Source organism: Ambystoma mexicanum, chromosome 2p, assembly GCF_040938575.1.
Source record: "Ambystoma mexicanum isolate Mex_15411 chromosome 2p, UKY_AmexF1_1, whole genome shotgun sequence".
Taxonomy (NCBI): domain Eukaryota; kingdom Metazoa; phylum Chordata; class Amphibia; order Caudata; family Ambystomatidae; genus Ambystoma; species Ambystoma mexicanum.
This window is the reverse complement of record NC_090923.1, coordinates 920278698-920297850: the sequence shown is the minus strand read 5'-3', so window position 1 is coordinate 920297850 and position 19153 is coordinate 920278698. Positions and strand designations below refer to the sequence as shown.

Sequence of the window (19153 nt, the reverse complement as noted above, 5' to 3'; positions counted from 1 at the left end):
TCATAACATCTACTTTTACACATTACCTGTAAGCGATCAGGTAACATACATGCAAAACAGTTTGACATTCTTGATTTTTTGAAATTGACATCAAAACTATGAATAATCAATGTGTGACCACATTTGATGGGGAAGGGGAAATAAAGATAATGATTCAACTTTTAGTTTTATATTATCCAAGGACCCATACTGTGCCCTCCCGAATTACAACAGTTAGGGCAAAATCAGTTCTTATGAAAGAAAAGATACTAGTTTGTTGATTAATTTCTAATGATGATTGAAGAATAAATCTTCCAGCCAATATAACACATATAGATTCATACAAAGGCTACTGTTTGAGTAATTTGTTTGAAATCTGTACTGGTGGAGGATGCTCAGAATGATAAGCAAATTACCATTCAGGTCATTGATCAAATGTTCAACCTCTAGAGGTCAGTCCCAAGTGATCAAGATTGAGATTCCTCTTGAAAATTAGAGGAAGTTGTAAAGAATCTGGTAAATGGCCATCTCTTTCATGTAATAATGTCTTAGGGCATAGTATATGACTGCTCCTGGAGTACAATATCTGGATTAACATTGTTTTTTGGAGCACCTAGTTCATGGGTATTTATAGTCAAAAATGAAATTTCATCAATCACATGTTTAGGTAATTCCTAATTTCCACCAAAGGCCCATGTGCAGTCTTGTTTGACGTGGTGGGGTGGGATGAGGTGAAGCAGCGTAAATTTGATTTAGGCTGTACAGGTTAGTTGGGCATTGAAGATGACCAGTAGGTTTTTGATAGGCTCATCTGTGATTGGCTCAGTGGTAAGTATGGAAGGCCATCCTGCTTGGGTGACCAGTGATGAGGATTCATTGTTCTCACCTTTCTTTGTAGGTAGATTCGAGCATTCATCATAACCATGGTAAATTCCATTTAAAGTATTTTATTGTAAATCATTGATGAGAGCTCTTATAAATGATATGGCAAGCTCCTCAAGACACATGATTGGCTCCCTCCCAGCTTAACCCGAATCTAGAAGCACTGACCAAACAAAAATTGAGCAAGATTCGTGCCTGTCTCTGGTGCAGTTCCAACACACGCACACACACACACTTTTTTTCACACTCTGTCTCTTGCTTCCCAACAGGTGCAAAGTATGCAGGAACAGCTCATCAACTATGAAGGCCTTCTGCAAAAGATGACCACAAGGATGCAACATCTAGAGAAAGAGTTGTCCAATTTCAAACAGCTGGCGGAGCGCAACAACACAAGTCTCTGCCTCCAGCAGGTAACTTTGCTCTTTGCCATTGTATTATAACATCTGTAGTGTGAGAAGTGTAGATTTCAAGAGTCATAAATTCTTCTCATACCCCTCATGCAAAACTGCAGAACTGTCAGCTACAGATATCATAGCACTTGCCATACTGACCACACCCCAAAACCAACAAACCAGTTCTCCTTCTGCACTCTATAACGTACATATATCATGTTGATCACACTATAAAACTACTGGCCAGAACTGTTACTGCCTCCTTGGGTGATGGATGCCTTGAAAGAACAGGACATTCACCATCCTCAATGGGTGGAACGATTTGTATAAAGCTGCACGATGAGGAAGTGCAGAATCAGGGCACATTGCAACTGACCCCTTCCACAGGAAGGGGCTGCTTACATTTGAATTTCCTGTACTACGTGGCAAAATAATTGCACCATGTCTCAAAATGAGGCAGAGCCCACAATTGTGATCAGGTAGAGTGCATTTTATGCATGCCTCACAAACGTCCTGTGCACCCGTACTGGTTCAATGTCACATAATCACTCACAGGATTATGTACACCCTTTGCAACTCAGCTTGTGAAACATGATTAAGTGCCAACCACCAGCCTTCCAAAGTCAACGCAAAGGTGCCAGATCACCCCTTCCTCATGATCAGTTTGCAGGAATCAGTTTGACCTGCCGGACAATGCATTTTTTACTGCAGTAACTTGATGGAGATGCAGTATGGTGGGAGCAGAAATAGAACAGACAGTCTCATATATGGCAAATATGGTGAAAACGTCCACTAGGAAAAATGTGAACAGTGACCCAGCATTGAGTGGTGTCTGGGAACTACTGCCATACCTACACATGGCCCTAACATAGCAGAGTTGCATGTCCAATCAGAATCAGGATATCAGAAAAATGAGTGGTACAGGTGGGTAACTGACAGGGCCTGAAACATTGAAAACTTTCTGGAGATGGTGGGGAAATGTCAGGTGATGGCAAAAGTCAGACGATAATACCAGCCGAAAGCCTGGACGGCATGGTGCAGACAGACAGCAGCGTGTGTGACCAACAGCTGAACAAACTCTCGACTTTGATGTAGGAGGCCATGCACCCACGTAGAGAAGCAAAAGTAACATGGTCGTTATAAGAATGATAGGCAGTTGCCAGGACCGGTGACCCGCTGATGCTTCATGGAGCACTGGGATTCTGCTGGCTACTCTGAGCGAATGCTGAACGCATCATTCCTACCCTCATACTCTGAAAATAAACCTGGTGCAAATCAAAGCAAGCTAGATAAAGGGTGGAGAGAGAGGAATGCAGCAACCAGGAGTTATGAGGGCTGGAGTAGCAGGAGGACTCTCATTTGGCAGACTGCCCCACTGCAGCGCACCGTGGAAGAGGACACAGGCCGGAGCTCTTGACAAGACAGTGCTTGCATCCTGATCAGCCTACAGCTTGCTATAAAATCTGCCCTCATTACAGGTCTGGCGGTAACCGTCCCGGTAAAACCGGCAGGTAGCCGCCGGACCTCTAATGAATTACCACTGCCTGACTTGCCGGAAACACCAAGGCTGTACAGCCCCGGCGTTCCGGTAAGTCAGGTGGCAGTAATTGTTAGTCCCCATTTCCATTTGAGTCCTATAGGTCTCGGTAGGAATGGGGACCACTGAAACACTGGCACCTTGTAATAATGCGGCCAGTGTTTCAGTGAAAGTCTGCGTCCGGGTGCCGTTCCACCCACCAGGGCAGAACTGGCAGGCAGAAAGGCAACTCGCACGCAGACTTGTACTTTGCCGGTCCGGAATCAATGGTGGCGGTAAGCTTACCGCCACCGTTGTTTCCAGACCGGCAAAGTTGTAATGAGGGCCATAATGTTCCTTAGCATGGACAGACTCTGAAAAAAAGCAACTGGTTGGCACCACTGGCCAAAATGGCAACTGCCAAAATGAATAGAGTCAAAACATAAAGCAAATGCTACATCTGCAAAACACAGTATTAAGAAGGGGGAGGGCTTGAGAGGACTGACCTAGAAAGGCAACTATTCAGCAGTCAAAATGGCAGATGATCAGACCGCGTTTGCTAAAGAGGTGCCGAAACAACTCTGCGCGAAACATTACCAGAGATCAAGGCCATCATCTCCCCCTCAAGGATTATATCACCATGCTATCGGACCTCTACCGAGACGTGATGAACAATTGGACATAAAAAAATGTGTGGATGATACAAAAACAAACTGGATCAGTACCCAATTGCCAAAAGGACCGCAGAGTTCACATGCATGAACTCAAGGATCAGATAAACACTCTGCAGAATAAACAGTAAGCCACGGAAACATGTTATAGAAGAAACAACATATGAGTAATGAGGTCCTAGATTCAATCTGGAATTAAAACCTCATAAACTATCTGCAGTCACTTTTTCCCAACATCCTGTAAGTTAAGGAAACCGTGGGCATTTGGCTGAACTGAAGCCACAGAATTGTCATGCATTAACAAAGGGATAAGGATTCCCACCCATACATGACCACGAGGATTCATTTCTAGGACCAGAAAGAGGAGATCATCAGCAAGTCCTTTTTGCACAATGGGCCTCATTATGAGGCTGGCGGCCGGGGAATGAACGGTGCCGGTAAGGGACCGGCACTGTTCATTCTGGGCTGCCACATTATGAGTTTGCTCGCCGGTGGTGGTATGCACGTCTGGACCAGACCAGACGTGCATACCACCACCCGCAAGCAGACCAGGATGCTAACAACAGACCTGTCATTAACGGGTTCATTGTCAGCATCCTCCCCATTCCTATTGAGCGTATGGGGGCTTGAATGGGAATGGGGATGTACCGGGTACGGGTCCAGAGAAAAGGGAATGACCAAGCCCACAAAAGTCAGAATGGTCCGGTAATTCCTTTTTTCGGGACCCGGAGGCAGCCATGCCACTAAGAATGTCATGGCTACCTCGAATATCGTAATTAGGCCCAATGTCTTCATTTTCCAGGGTCACAAGATACCTCTTAATGAAGATCTAGCAATGAAGATCTAGCAATAACCACAGGGCAAGAAAGAAGGCACACAAGGGACGTGACACAACATCTGTGAGATAAGGGAATAGTTTAAAGGCCAGGCTATCCCTTCAACTTCATATTCCAACATGGTAGCATGACAGTGATTCCTCATTCAGCATTGGGGATAGAGAAAGAGAACTCCTTGGTCTTCCCTCTGCCTTTCCTTGTCGTCTGTAGGTGGGCAGGGCTCCAGTCAGCCTAAGCTGGTGTCAAGCCTCAATGGGAACAGTGACGTCGGGAACAGACGTGGTTGTTGGTATGTGTGCCACAGAGATGAAGAGCGTGGGAGAGACTGAGACCATGAGGTGTTTCACCTAATAGATCCCATTTCTGGAGACCAGTCTAGAAACATATGATTGACAGTAACATTTGGAAGGGGCTTTAGGGCTTTAGCAGATGACTTAGATATACTGACAACTCGAATTTCGAGTCACCAAGTATATGAAGCATTAGGCATTAAGGTGGTGGGTGGTAACACTAGATAAAGCCGTTACTATTTACTTATATGCTGCTTAGATGTACATATTCTTTTGTTACAGGTCCACTGCAGTGTGGGCATTGGGAGGTCATTGTCCTCCCACAAGTTGTACGTCACCTAGATCGGATGGTATAAAGGGGGAGGTGGGAGGCACGGTGGTTAGTGGCTATGTTGTGTGTTTGAGGTATACTTTGGTGGTCAATCGGTATATTGACATATGTCCATTCTTATTGTAAGTTCCATTCTATCCTCTTAAGTTCATTGGGAAGGGGGAAACCTTTGAGTAGTTGAAGGATCAAGTGGGAGAATGAAATGCATAGCTGGACTCATAATCACGCTGACAATTGGAATCTCACACTTGATGTACAGCTATCGAACTTACGTATTAAACGAAGAGCCATTCCAGCCAGACGGCTGGATCTATAACTAGACATACCCATACTGCGATAGATGCACCTCATTCAGAAAGATACTCATTTTTAAATATTTCCCAAGGGTATTAGGTCTATTGATGACTCCCAACTGGTAGTTGGGTGAATCTTCTCGTCATAAACTGGTCGACAGGCTACACTGATCGACTGATTAAGGAGGTTGATCTGTTAGCCTGATTGACCAGTGTATGATAAGGCATAGCAGAAAGGGCCGTTTGGGGGTGAGATAGGGGCCTAGAGAAGGGTGGGAAGAGTGGTGCATTTCTGGGGTCGGGGGAGCAGAGGAGTTTGGTGTGATTGGACGGGGACAGGAAAGGGGAGTAGCAGGGGAGGCGCTAGTAGACACAGAGAGGTGGATTACAAGTTCCTCTCTGACATCTTCTTCTCCACCTGTGGTGTCCCCCAGGGATCTAATCTCTCTTCTTGGCTGTTCAACCAGTATCTGGCACTCCTTGCCCACCGCATCGCTGCTCTCTGCCCCAACTTTCAGTGCTATGCGGAAGATACCCAGCTCATTTTCAGGCTACCCTCGGCCTCCTCCTCTCCTTCCCTCATCTCTGACTGTCTGTCTGCTATCCAGGAATGGTGTGCCACCAATGACCTCTGCCTTAATGCCAGTAAGACTGAGATTCTACTCATCGGCTCACCCACTCCCTCCTTCCCTGCAGCTCTCTGGCCAGCCTCTCTTGGCCCTCTTCCTGCTACAACCTGCAAGGCAAAAAACCTCGGGGTCATCTTTGACTCCACACTCTCCTTCTCTCCTCATATATCGGACGTCTCTAAGAAGTCACACTACCAGCTGCACCTCCTCAGAGGTATTCTTCCCTTCCTCTCCTTCCCCCAGAAGCTCACTGTCTCCCGAGCACTGGTTCTCTCAAAGCTGGACTACTGTAACAGCCTCTATCTTAATCTGCCTGCCTCCACTCTCCGCCCTCTGCAACTCATCCAGAACAGAACTGCGAGACTTGTCCTTGGCCTCAAGCCCAGGGACCGTATCTCTCCAGGACTGAAATCTCTACACTGGCTCCCAGTGGCTGCGAGGATTAAGTTCAAAACCCTCTGCATTGTCCACAAGGCCTTCTGGGGCCTAAATACCTTCAACTCTCTCTTCCTAAATATCTTCCTTCCCGAGTCCTTCGCTCATCCGTCTCCAACTCCCTCAGGGTCAGCCGCTTCTCGAAGCAACGAGCTGGGGGTAGATCTCTCTCCGCGGCAGGGGCCTCCCTCTCGAACAGCCTTCCTGCCTCCCTGAAACTTGAGGAGAACCATCTCTGGTTCCGGAAGCACCTCAAAACCTTCCTCTTTGCTTCTACTTTCTCTCTCCCTCTCCCCTGCTAAATTCTTCACTGAAACGGCACTGAATCTGCAACTGGGCCACTCTCACCGACCTCGGTCCTGGGCCCAGCCACTCCCCACTTGCACTGCCTCCCTGGAAACCCCTGCACTGCGGGACTGTCTCTGTATCCCTACAGCCCCCCCTTCCCAGCACTTGCATGCACTTACCTTGCACTTACCACCAGCTGGCTCTATTTATTTATTTTATTCTACTTACCTTGTACTGCACTTCCCCCCTCCCCTTCCCCTTGCACTTTTCCCCTTCCCCCTACCCCTGCCCTTGCGCGATCTAAATGACACCTGGCCTAGTAGGATCGTTGTCTGTCTTCCCCTTGTTCCCCCCTCCCTGCCTCGTCGCGCCTTGAAACACTTGTGTATAGGTGCGTTACAAATGCCATACCATATCACATCATGGGTGGGGGGGCGTGAAAAAGGGGTCCAGTGGGGGGCCATGCGAAAGAGAGGGAAAGAAAGGACACAAGGAAGAAGGAACAGGAGAAAGAAAGATTATTTTTTCCTTTTTTTTTAGACTGTAGTATAGGTTAATGGTTTTATAATTCTGTGAAGGTTGATATATGAGTTTTATTCTTTTTCTTAAACAAAGATATTTTCTCTTTTTGTAAAGGTTTTGTACCATATACAAATAAAAACAATAATAATAATAAAAGAAAACATGTAGCCGTCCGATTCTCATCTGCAATCTGCACGTCCAATGAGTTTTTGATATCTGTAGAGCAATTAACTAATAAGGTGGGAGAAGAGTTGATTTTCAGCAACTATTCAATGTTCATTCTCCACATGAAATGATCCAGGTTTACAAGTTAGTTTGGACCTCTCCTTATTTGGAACTGAGCTAAGATCACCCCAATCACCACTCTATTAGGTAAATATAGCTCAGAAGGCTAGTTCCATTGTTCTCATTATTCTGACTGATTGTGTTCTTCAGTGTTTTAACTTTCTTATCTATTTCTTATCTCAATTATGCCATGCCAACACGTTTCATGCGGTAAGGCACTTCATCAGGGCATTGTTCTACTTAAGTGACATTTTAAAATATAAATTCATGACTCAACATTGTTTACATTCTATCAATGAACAGACATTGAAGTAGTACTTGTGTGCATTCTGTTATGGTTTAGCCTTAATTTTAGCATTCAAAATCCGTAAACTACGTATATCTGCAATTAAAAACTACACTCGAATGTAACAAACAGTAAAGGAGCTGCAGCAACAGGCAAAACAGAAGAAATATGTATAATTAACAAATCTTTGTCAAAATCAACATTTTCCGAAGCCCATGTACGTTCAGCTGACATTAACAAGCAATTGGGCTGTTTCAAAATTAACATGAAAGGCTTTGCTTCTCTATTTGTCTATTGCACATAGTTTTTCACATACGTATAGCGTTTATCTGATCTAACATTTATCTATTTAGGCCTGGGCAAGCTTAGTCACTCGAACTTTGAATCACCAGAAGTTTGAGTGAATTGATCAGGCGTATTCTCGGTTAAAGTTTTGAAGACGTTCAACCAAATTTGCCTGCGTGGCTTGTTAAGGGGTACTTGAGGTAGTGTTGGCTTTCAGTCTTAGGCAGCTTTCAGAGAGAGAGGAGGTTGCTCCTGGGAGGGAATATGTAAGAAAATGTAGGGAATGGGTAATAAACTGGAGAGGAGTTAAGGAGTGGTTCAGTGAGAGGAATGGTGCATAAAGGTAGTCAGTGACTGGGAACCAAGAGAGGTTGATCTAGGGTAGTCTATGGTTCTGTGAACACAGCACTGTGTGACAATTCGGTAATTGAAAATGAACATCACAAGCACCCTCTGGTGTGAGTTTAGGAAAAGGGTATCATTGATAGAAAGAGCAGCTTAGGTCACCATGAGACACACACACATGTACTATTGATTTTGTGTGACACCAGTAGAAGTCTGGAAAAGAGTGTTGGTGGTAGGAGGAGAAACCAGGTATTCTGCATAACAGACTACATTGACACATATAACATGAGGAAACAAAACTGTATTCAGCTTGTGCTTCACACTAGGGAGGAGCAGGAGGAGCAGATAATCCCTGAGGGCAGCTTGTGTGAGACTCACACTTGTGTGATATTTGAGGGAGGAAGCAGCATAGATTCAGGGATACATCAGACAATGTCTGCCTCATGGTGCGGGTTGATGAGATATGTGCCAAAGGGTGGCACGTTAGAGTAAGAGAAGAGACTCTCTGAGGCCAGCTAGTGAAGAATTATCCTTTGTTTGGTTTTTGAGGGAAGCAGCAGTGAGATTCAGGGCGGTGGGTGATGCACTAGTCAGTGACTGACATATCGGGATAACATGTAAGCACCCAAATGAGCAGGAGGCAAATGGAGTTTTGCTGTTCGTGGTCTTTTCGCATCTGCGGCAGCACCTTGTGTGTGCACTCATGATGCTAGAAATGCACATTGTCACCTGAAGGTATCATCCAACTTGCGCCCTGCACTTTCCATCACAAGTCCCACCGAACTAGAACATCCACAAGTACAAGTACATGCACGGGTATTGCACCATGAGTATGTACATCCGCCGGGTCAGACTGAAGCGGTTGCACTTATAGTGCCTTCAACATATCCGGGGCAGAAGGAACTACCCCATCCACTGATAAGTCAGACAATGATGATAATGAAGAAGACATGGATGATTGTCAAGACAAAGGTCCATCAGATTCCAGACAGAAACATGTGTTGCTACTGGAAAGCAGCAACACTGAGGAGGATAAGAAGGAGAATGACACCAGAGATACGGAGGCTGCAGTATTAGTAAGAGGTTTCCCCCCCCGCCCCCTGCCCCTTGCAGGTCTCTTAGAGAATCAGCATTCCTGTCACAGATCAGACAGCACATCACATCAACAGGTAGCAGGTAGAGGACACCACCACTGCCAGCCCCATCATGACCAGATGAACCCAGCCTGTGTGTTGTTATACCACAATGTAAGTTAAAAGAATGGCAGTACTACACACTGAATGAACAGCAATTGAATCAGGTCACGTCCACACTTTGACCGGAAAATGGTGTGCTGAGGGAGGGCAGGGACTACATTGAGTAACTCTTCTATGCCATCCCATATGCTGTGGCACCATGCGCAGACATGGGTAAGTCAAAGGACCTGAGGTGCATGCCTCTTCATGCCATCAGACAAGCATTCTACCACCACCCCTGAACATGCTGCATTTGTGATATTGCTTGGAGCAGGACATCAAGTTCTAACCTTGTACCTCAGTGATGCACAGGTGTGATCGTGCATTGCATTAGGCCAGTGATGTGAAAGCATTTCAGTGTGACTAAAAATAGCACAAGTCCCATGACAGCATCTGCTTGATGCTAACCTGGCTATAACGTTTTCAATATACCTTTTGTACTACGCTTTTGTAGAAAACCCTGTATTCCGATGGGTTCTGGGAAAATCAATCACTGCTGAGAAGTTCCCATCCAACAATATTTCTCTCACAAGATACTACCACAATTGTCCAGCCGATCATTGTAGACCACTGGACATGTGCACTAGTGGTCAGAGCATTGGCCACCTGGCTATCACAGCACACTGGCTGGCCTTTCCTTCCTCTATCAGCCAAGAGGAGACACATAGTAATGCAAGGGGGAAGCAAGTGTGCACAGTTCGGCACCAGGAAACATTGTGCATGCACGGGTTTAAGGGCAGAAGCCACAGGGGAGTGACATCTGGGAGAATGTGTGAGAGGTGAAGGCACATCAAAAAAGTCTTCATACTGTGCATTTGGGCTTCTTTGCAGCAGACAAGGGATCAAATGGAATTGATGGCTTACAAATTGATGAGCCAATGCACAGACCCCTGCTTTGCACAATTCCTTCACCTCACACGATTTTTCATCAAATGTGAGCCTGTGAAATTAATGGTTGCTGTAGCCGAGGCGATTATTTCCCAGGGATTCTGACCAAATGCTGGCACTGCCAGTGACAATTTGTTGGGACAGGACGCCCCCGCCCCCCCCCCCGAACAGGGGCCTCCTGGTGGCTGCATTTGTCGCTCACCCTTTCACTAATTGGGCAGGCTAGGCAGATGTTGGCATGGTGTGCATAATGATGCTATCATGCTACACGTTGGGCCTGTAACTTACTAGGATCTGATTGGTGGCAGCCGAGTCACTAGTAGGCTCAGCAGAGATGGGGACTCATTACCCGGTACATCTTGGAATGCTAGCAGTGAATGCATTTCTGATTTCGCATTGGCCATCATCTACAATTTGCCAACCTTGCCCTTACCTTTCTGCCCCTCTTCAGCCACACCTCTCCACCGTGCAGAAGCCCTCACTCTCCTTCCCCTTGATGGTCCTCTTGGTGACATGGTAGAGTACCCCCACATCCAGGACCCAGGACCATGTGGGCTGTGTGGAGGGCATATAGGTCTTCTCGCTTCCCTGGTACTCCTCTTGCACCTGTTTTGCCCCCTTCTTAATGGCAGGCACAGGATGAGGCTCCTGCATCACAACATTGTCATTCCCTCTTCGACCTCTTCCTCCTTAGGCAGGTTCACACCCTGCATCCTCACTTCCACAGACTAGTCCTCCTCCTGTTCAACCCACCCCTGTGGTCCTGCAGGGTGGAGTCCACTACCTCCTTACCAGCCCCCTCCCAGACAGGAGTCATTCGCATCAAGCCCTTGCTCCGCCCGGGTGCTTGCTGCAGCTACGCCCTCCTTACACGAGGGACATCCCAGTGTCCTTCTGAACCACCTGCATGCTCTCCTGCTCCTCCACCAGATCCTTCTCCCTGGGTGCATCCACAAGAGGCTCTACTTATCCTTCCTCCAGAGGAGGATACACTGGAGGCACTGCCTCTGTTGCCTCTGTGCTTTGGTCCTCCGCTGATGGTCTAACCCCAACTTCTTCTCTTGAAGCCACCCCCAATGCCTCTGCATCACCATGTGGACTCAGCGGACCTGCAATGCATGTGTGACCTGGACCTGTGAATCCACGTCAATAAACAGTAGAAGGTTCAAATACTCATCCATCATGGGAAAATCCTCTTCCTTGATGTGGAGGAATGCAGATCCCCCTCCTCTTCTTCCACCTCCTTGCTTTCCCTGCGTCACATACATTCTATCAAAGAGAACCAGCCAATCACAGAGCAAAATACCCAGAGAACCAAAACAATACTAAGAACAAGTAAACTCATTGAATAATACTATACAACACTACACAAAACTAAACTATGGCAAACCAACACAGCAGCAAGCGGGGAGACAAGACAACAACAAACATGCAGGGGGAAATGATGAAAGCGTAACCAATTTTTTTATGGGTTTTCTACAGGGACGTCATTTCACCAAAATGCCAGGGGTAGTGGAAGTGATATCATGTGGCCCTTGACCTCTGATGACATCACAGGAAGTAATGTCATTTGACCCCACCCCAAGTGACATCATGGGAAGTGATGGAACACGATCTTTCACCCCTTGACAAACAGGAAGTGGCATCACATAGCATTGACCTGCAGTACACTAAGAAAAATATGGTTACAACATCACTATACTATGATATACATTTCGTACCAGGAATGGATCACCATATGTAGCGTTAATATCAGTGTGTATAGGCCAATGTTACAAAATTACTGTGAATGTAAGCAGAGGTCCAACACAATAACCTGGACTTTTGTACATCATTCGGGGTAAACTGTAAACAGATAGAGCATCTCAACGAGTCCTATGCCCCAAAGCATAGACATCCAGTGCCTGCCAAGTGTCTGGCCACAGACTGGAAACAGCAACTGACCAACACAAGTCCCACCAAAAGACAATCAGAGGCTTCACCACTTCATGCTTTTACAGTTGGACAATACGCACAGGGATTTTCTTTTCAATAGTTCACTTTTAACCATTTCACAGCAACTGTCTCCCGCCAGTCACTCAGGGCCTGAATATGTATATCTCCCAACCATTTTCACCACGGGCACCCCACCATCCACTGCGAGTTGCTAAGGGCCCTCCGTCAACTGCTTTAAATGTCTGGCACCCACTACCGCCCTCCAACACCTTACACCTCCAATGCCTTGCTCCAACACCTTCATGTTTACACAGTTCCACACTGCAGCAACTTAAGTCTCCATCAACCTTTAGCAAACTAGCAACTTAAGTCTCCATTACCCTCGTTAGGCACCCAAACAGTGTGGGTCTCAATTACCCTCCTCAAACATCTAATATCTGCATTCATTGCATTTCAACTAACACATTACGCCTCAAACACTCTCTCCCAACATCTGTAAGTCACTAGTACAACATCTTAAGTCTCCAGTCACTAGTACAACATCTTAAGTCTCCAGTACCAGCCTCCATAACATTGAGCCTCAAGCACACACCTCAAACCCTGAGCGGTGCCAGTGGTTATGAATGGTTTGAAACCTTCAAGCCATCACATTTCTGTTACGAGATGGCAGGTAGAGGGGAAGGATGTGTTGTAGGTCACAGTAATTGCAGGTTTTTTTTATTTTTAAATGTAAACAGCAGCAGTAGATCCACCCCTAGAAAAGGCCCATTTTACTATTTTCTGCGGTCCTTTAAATGTTGCTTAATGCCTCCTCCAGCTTTTAAGCACTGGAACAGGAATTTAACCCATGTTGTACTCTATCCTCAGATACAAGGCCTGATGTTAAGGTCCGGGCCACTGATGAAACCCCTAGAACAGGTGATTAGAGATATTTTAATCGCACATGGCTTCCATGTATTCTAATGTGCATGCTTCCTTCTTACAAGTCCACCTTTCCACAGGTACAGAAAAAAAACATGGCAAAGGGGCCCAGAACACAGTGGCATTGCCAGCACATTTACAGGGTCAATGTCTCAAATACTGATAAAATACAGATTCAAATAACATGAATTCTCCTCCCGCATATAGGTGTGCAATTTCACTCTTTTACGCAGCATTTCAACAGAAAAGCAGACGTGCAGCTCGTGACACATTGTTTGCCACAGAAGGTGACCACCAGGCAGGCTTCTATATTGAATCAATGGTAACATAAGAAATATACTGCTATCACAGCTCAGACACTGATTAAAAGCTTGGAAACATACCTCAACCCCCATAGGCCTTGATTCTACCGCATCTCCCTGTATGTTTAGCCCTGCTATTATGCAGCTGCCTCCGCCCCTTCCACTCTGGTATGTTTAATCATTTTGCCAAGAAAGCACAACGCATACTGGTATGAGGTACTCACTTGAGTACGGTTGAGGGTGCAGTATTCCTTACTCCTTCATGCCTTGGTATGCAGTGCAAACCTAGAAGCTTGCAGTGTTCAGTCCTACTTGCTTGCATGTACTGTGCTCACTCACATGTGCTTGCTACAGTGCTCACTCCTGTGTGCTTGAGCATGCAGTGTGGCACTCAGGCATGCTTCATTCTGTAATGCCTACTCACAGTCACCCAGGCTTTGGTACACAGTTCTTGTTCCTGCACGCTTGAGTATGCAGTGCCCACCTCATCCTTGATTACACTGTGCGGTGCTCCCTCTGGATCCTGAATTAGTCGGTGCCCCCTCTTTTGTGGTTGAGTCTGACGAGCTCTCTCTGACATGCTGGAGTATGTAGTATCCATTTCCCTGATTATGCAAATTGCTGTGCCCTCAATGCACATATGGCAAATAGTGCCCCGCGCGATTCAGCTGCTGATCTTCCAGTCCTGGCTTTTTCTTGCATTCCGTGACTCGTCCTGGATTCATGTTCGGAAAATCGCAACCAATAATGCGAGAATGCAAAGAAATGAAGGGGAGCAGATGAGCATCTAACCAATGACCGATGCTCGACCAGGGAAATGGCTCTCTCTGGTTCATGGGATCTCAGTCCCTTCCCTGGCTGTCTAGAAAGCCAGCACTCCAGTCGAATTCGGAGCAGACATTTTAACGCAATCCTCCTGAATTACCCAGATCCTGGAGCGTTTCGCAAGGACTGGCAAAGTGACAAGCTTCTGCAAGTCTCACAAAATCCCATTAAGCCACCAGGCTCAGAAATGAAGTGGGGGAATTCCTCAGAGGATTGTGCAGGCGTGTAGTAGGGTGGCTGAATTCAAGATTAAAGACCTTTAATTACCAAATGCCAACTGTATCATCAGTACAGCACAGAATTCTGCAGTAGGCAGGGGTTGGAGGGGGCATACTCCTGCTATGGTCAGAATATTATAGGCGTAGGAAGGGGGCAATATAAACATATAGGGGTTAAATACTGAACCCTCACTCTGTCATAAAAAGCTTCCCAGCTGTTCACGTTGGCTGGTTTTGATGTTGGCTTGAGGAAACGGCCGTGTGGCGTCCCGCTCCCGGCTCACCGGAGCGGGCCACGCAGATGTCGGGACCACCCGACGGACACCTTTGGGGCTGCGCTTACGCAGCTGACATTCAGCACGGGGCACCCTGCAAACCCCGGTACACCGTGGCCGGCCACCGGGACTGGAAGCACCCAGCGCACTGTGGCCCCCGGCTCTGGCGGCAGCCGGGGTTCTGCCAGTGGTCGTGATCTCACAGCGGATCCATTCCCAAGGGACGGCATTCCCCATCAGGGGCACCATCCCGATGCTGGACCACATGGCAGGCCTTAGGCATACTGCATGGCACCAGCATGGTGCTCTACACACGACACAGGAGTCAGATCTTTGTTTGACTGACGAGCCGGAAACGGCTCGTCCCTTTTATTTACTTGGTCACATGGTTGCCCCATGTGACCATGACACCAAACCTGGGAGGTACCATGTCCCCCAGAGGGGGTGACATGCAACACTCCTCCTTTTTCATAACAACAAAACGAACTCCCAAAATCACGGCACAATACACACACTAATACCATTAACTAGATTTCACACCCTTTATTAACCTGGGTGAGTGGGCGTTGCTCCACTGACACACCACCACATTTCACACCTGGCACCCCATATTACAACAACCCACAATACACATGACCACAGTTCCACTCCATTCTTGGGCTGGGCCCATTTCGGTCTGCAGACTCCCATCCATTGTGTATGCAATCGCAGGGTCCACAGGGTACCCGCACAACCTCCACTGAGTTGTCGCCAGGGCCGTCAAGAGTTCAGGGGCTGGTAAAGTCGCACCTGGGGTCACCAGGGACCACATCAACCCATTTCTTAGCTCGTGTGTCACCAGGGACCACATCAACCCCGTTCTTAGCTTGTGGTGGCCAGATGACAGGCAATCACACAGTTCGGGGTGGGCACCCATGCATCTGGAGGCACCAGAGGCCACGTTCAAAGATGGAGTAGGCTCACTACTGCAGGGTACTGGCGACAGAATGACAAACCGCTCACTCCTTTTCCGGGGCTGCTGGCAGGGCGGCACTGTTGACGGGGTGCCTTGGCAGTACATCTCTTCCGCTTCTAAGCCCAGAGACTCTGTGGCATGGGTGCGCACAAGTACTCTTAAGAGCTGCATCCCTCATGACTATTACCACTGGTGAGGTCAAGACACTTTGTGAGGAGTGTGCTGATGAGCTCATGGGCAGATGGACAGCGCCAGTCCTGTGGCCCTGATGGGATGGGGGTGGGTCCCTGCAGCTTCCTCGGTTGCTTTGGATTTTCCCCCACACTCACATGACACCCTGGGCGATCTAGGGATGGTAGCTTTTGAGTGGCCACTGCCTTACTCCCCCAGCTGACAAATGCAGCGCCCCCTCGTGGTGGAAGCGCTGCATGGTCAAATTATCACGTTGCCCCCCCTTACATTGTGATAGGGGTGGTCACCTGCAGCACCCTTGCGTGACTTGGTAAACGTGACTCCCTCCAGGGGTCATGGCCCGATCTCGCCAGTTTAGTAAGTTAGCATTGCACCTTGACACCAGGTGATTGATGGCCACGCCCCCTTTTCAACACCGGCCACAGCCCTTTGTTATGTCTTCCTCACTGCGGGCCTGGGGAGACTGTAGGGCACCTCCCCTCATACACATGTCCTTTTATCTTCATCGTCCATCATTTCACCCGGGCAGGCCCGGGTTTTCCGTGGGCCCTGCCCCTCTTGATGCGGCTAAGACACTTGATATTTCCTTCTTTTTATTTCTTTTTTTATGTGCCGCTGCAGCCCTTTTTGTCGTTACGGGCGAAATGCTTTTATATATCACCGCCGGGTGCAGGTGCCTGGAGGGCACGCCCCCTCCTTTCGGTGCCATTCCATGCCTCTGCACTGTTTTTCACCCAAGCTCTGAGTCGGAGCAGCACCGTGGTCACCGCCTAGCCGGCCCGTGTCTTAATGGGCCATTCCCCTTCTTTTCTGACTGCTCCGGAGCAACTTGAGTTTCATTTTGCGGGCCCAGGCAGTGAGGGCCCCCCCATATCTGGCTCTCATCACCTGGCTTCGTTCTCATCAGTCAGCGGGCGCCCAGGGCCCGCCAGCAGCACCTCCAATTGGGAGACGCCAGCTGGCCTCGGCGCACCCGTGGCCCCCCTTCAGATGTGGCCGACGCCAGGATCAACCAAGGCCACCTCATCTGTTTGGCGGTCCCCATCTGAGACGTATAACAGCCGGCAGCAGCTCGTCTTTGTTCGGCAGCAGCCGACACCGCTGCCTCCACCTATCCGTCAGCGGCTGATGCTGCGTTCCTCCTGCGGGCACCAGGCGGCCCGTGCCCATACACAGCGCGGGGCCCTGGGCCATCCTCCTGCACACAGGCTCCCCACGGCCCGCAAGGTCACCTCGCAGGGCCCGGTTCAGCCCTCGTCGCCATTGTGGCGGCTGCTCACGCAGATGTGGGGACCACCCGACGGACACCTTTGGGGCTGCGCTCGCGCAGCTGACATTCAGCAGGGGGCACCCTGCAAACCCCGGTACACCAGGGCTGGCCACCTCTGTTATTGCTCTGGCTAATTGCATCACTTTCTGCACCTGAGGAAAGCAGAAGGCGAGTGCAATGTGTCGGTTTGGTATGCTTCATTCTTTGTGTAATGGACTTTACGCGTGATTCGTGTACGATATGAAATGTCCGTTACTCAATGAAGAAAGTGTAAGTGGGGAGCAGAGCAGCTGTAATTAGGGGAGACTGAACCCAAATAATGGAAGAGGGGAGCTGAGGAGAGGTGGGCGGGGGAGTTTTGATACGACTGTGACTTTGAGGGTGTCCCCAGAAAATGAGGATGGGGGAGAAGTAGGCGGCAGGACAAGGAGTGCGAGAGAACATCTGTTGTGTAAATAAAAGAGCACTGCTTGTGAGCTGGCGTACACACCACAGCACCCTCCCTTGAAACGGCAAGTTTACAAATTACAGGCTCGGAGGGAAGACCGGAGAGGTCCTGGGCGATGTTATGCGTTGTATGCCTCGGAGGAAACATTATTAATACAAGGGTCGCCAGGGAGACCGCAGGGGTCGCGTCCATGGCCACAGGGGTCGTGGCTGTGACCCCTGGTAGCCCCCACATCACGTCCCTGGTTTTCTGGCAGGAGGATCGGGGACCGGAACTGTTTTACTTTTAGGATTTTTTTTTAGAGAATACAAAGGAGAAAAGTGACAAGAGGAAAGGGCACTTTTTTTTAATATGGGAAAAAATTAAAACATTCACCAACCATCAAGACAAAGGTGCACGCAAATGGATACTAAACCACTCCTTAGACTTAGAGCAACAAACTACTCAAAAACAAACACCTAACACCGGAAATCCGCAGCAAGTTCGATCTGGGGTTCGACCATGTTGAAAACCACTCATACACTCACGGTCTAGGCTGAATCCTAGCCAAAAAGATTTGTTAAAGTTTGTCCAGGCTTATTTACGACCTTAATGCAAAATTCACAAGATCTATTGTATGTATCCCCTCCCCAAAAACTTTGAATGTGAGTTAAACAGTCATTGTTATTGACATTTGTAGTATGGGTCGATATTCAGTGTACCTTTGCCACAATATGATTTTCTGAATCTCGGTGGGCCTGCCATACATTTATTTCTTTTTGACTTATTGTCAAAATGCATAAAGGAAAGCAAACTGTACATCTCCACTCTTCCATGGTGAGGCCTAGATGCAAACCACGCCATCCATGTGCAAGATTTAGCCATACAAACACATCACCTTGTCTGTAGTACTTTCCTGCAGTGTAGGCACTGAACGCCATCCATAAAATGCCCCCCGCAGGCCTTCTCAAAAAGTATTAGCCTTTTGAGCTGAGTTGAGACCTCTCTGTATATATATATATATATATATATATATATATATATATATATATATCATTAAGACATGGAGGAAGGAAAAAACCGCACTCCAAGCATGAGGTCTACAGGTACCAATGAAAAAAGTGGCAAACTCGAGTCCAAGTGCCAGAAAACGAGTTTTAATAGATGGTTAAAAATAGTAGGCAAAAGACACACAGCAAACAAAACAGAACGCCAGGGCAGTGTCCTTAACGACGCGTTTCGCGCTTCTCCGAGCGCTTGATCACGTTAGGGAGACATGAAAGCAATGAGAGTAAATATTAACAATGAGTCCTTCTTCCATGTTGCCTACCAACACAAGCTAACAGTTTGGCGCAAAAACATGGCGGCCATTTTAGAGTGTAGCAGAAGACTGCATTAACCATAAAAAGAACAGGTTAAAAATAGAAGTAGAATCAATAGCACAT

The 19153-nt window shown here is 47.7% G+C and overlaps 1 protein-coding gene across 1 annotated transcript in view; it reads left to right on the top strand.

The window, feature by feature from the left end:
• LOC138566911 (TNF receptor-associated factor 3-like) overlaps positions 1-19153 on the top strand; it is a 515375-nt gene that overhangs the window by 436751 nt on the left and 59471 nt on the right. Inside the window, exon 9 of the mRNA XM_069644644.1 lies at positions 1131-1271. Coding sequence (XP_069500745.1) covers positions 1131-1271 — 141 coding nt within the window. The remainder of the gene's footprint in view (positions 1-1130; positions 1272-19153) is intronic.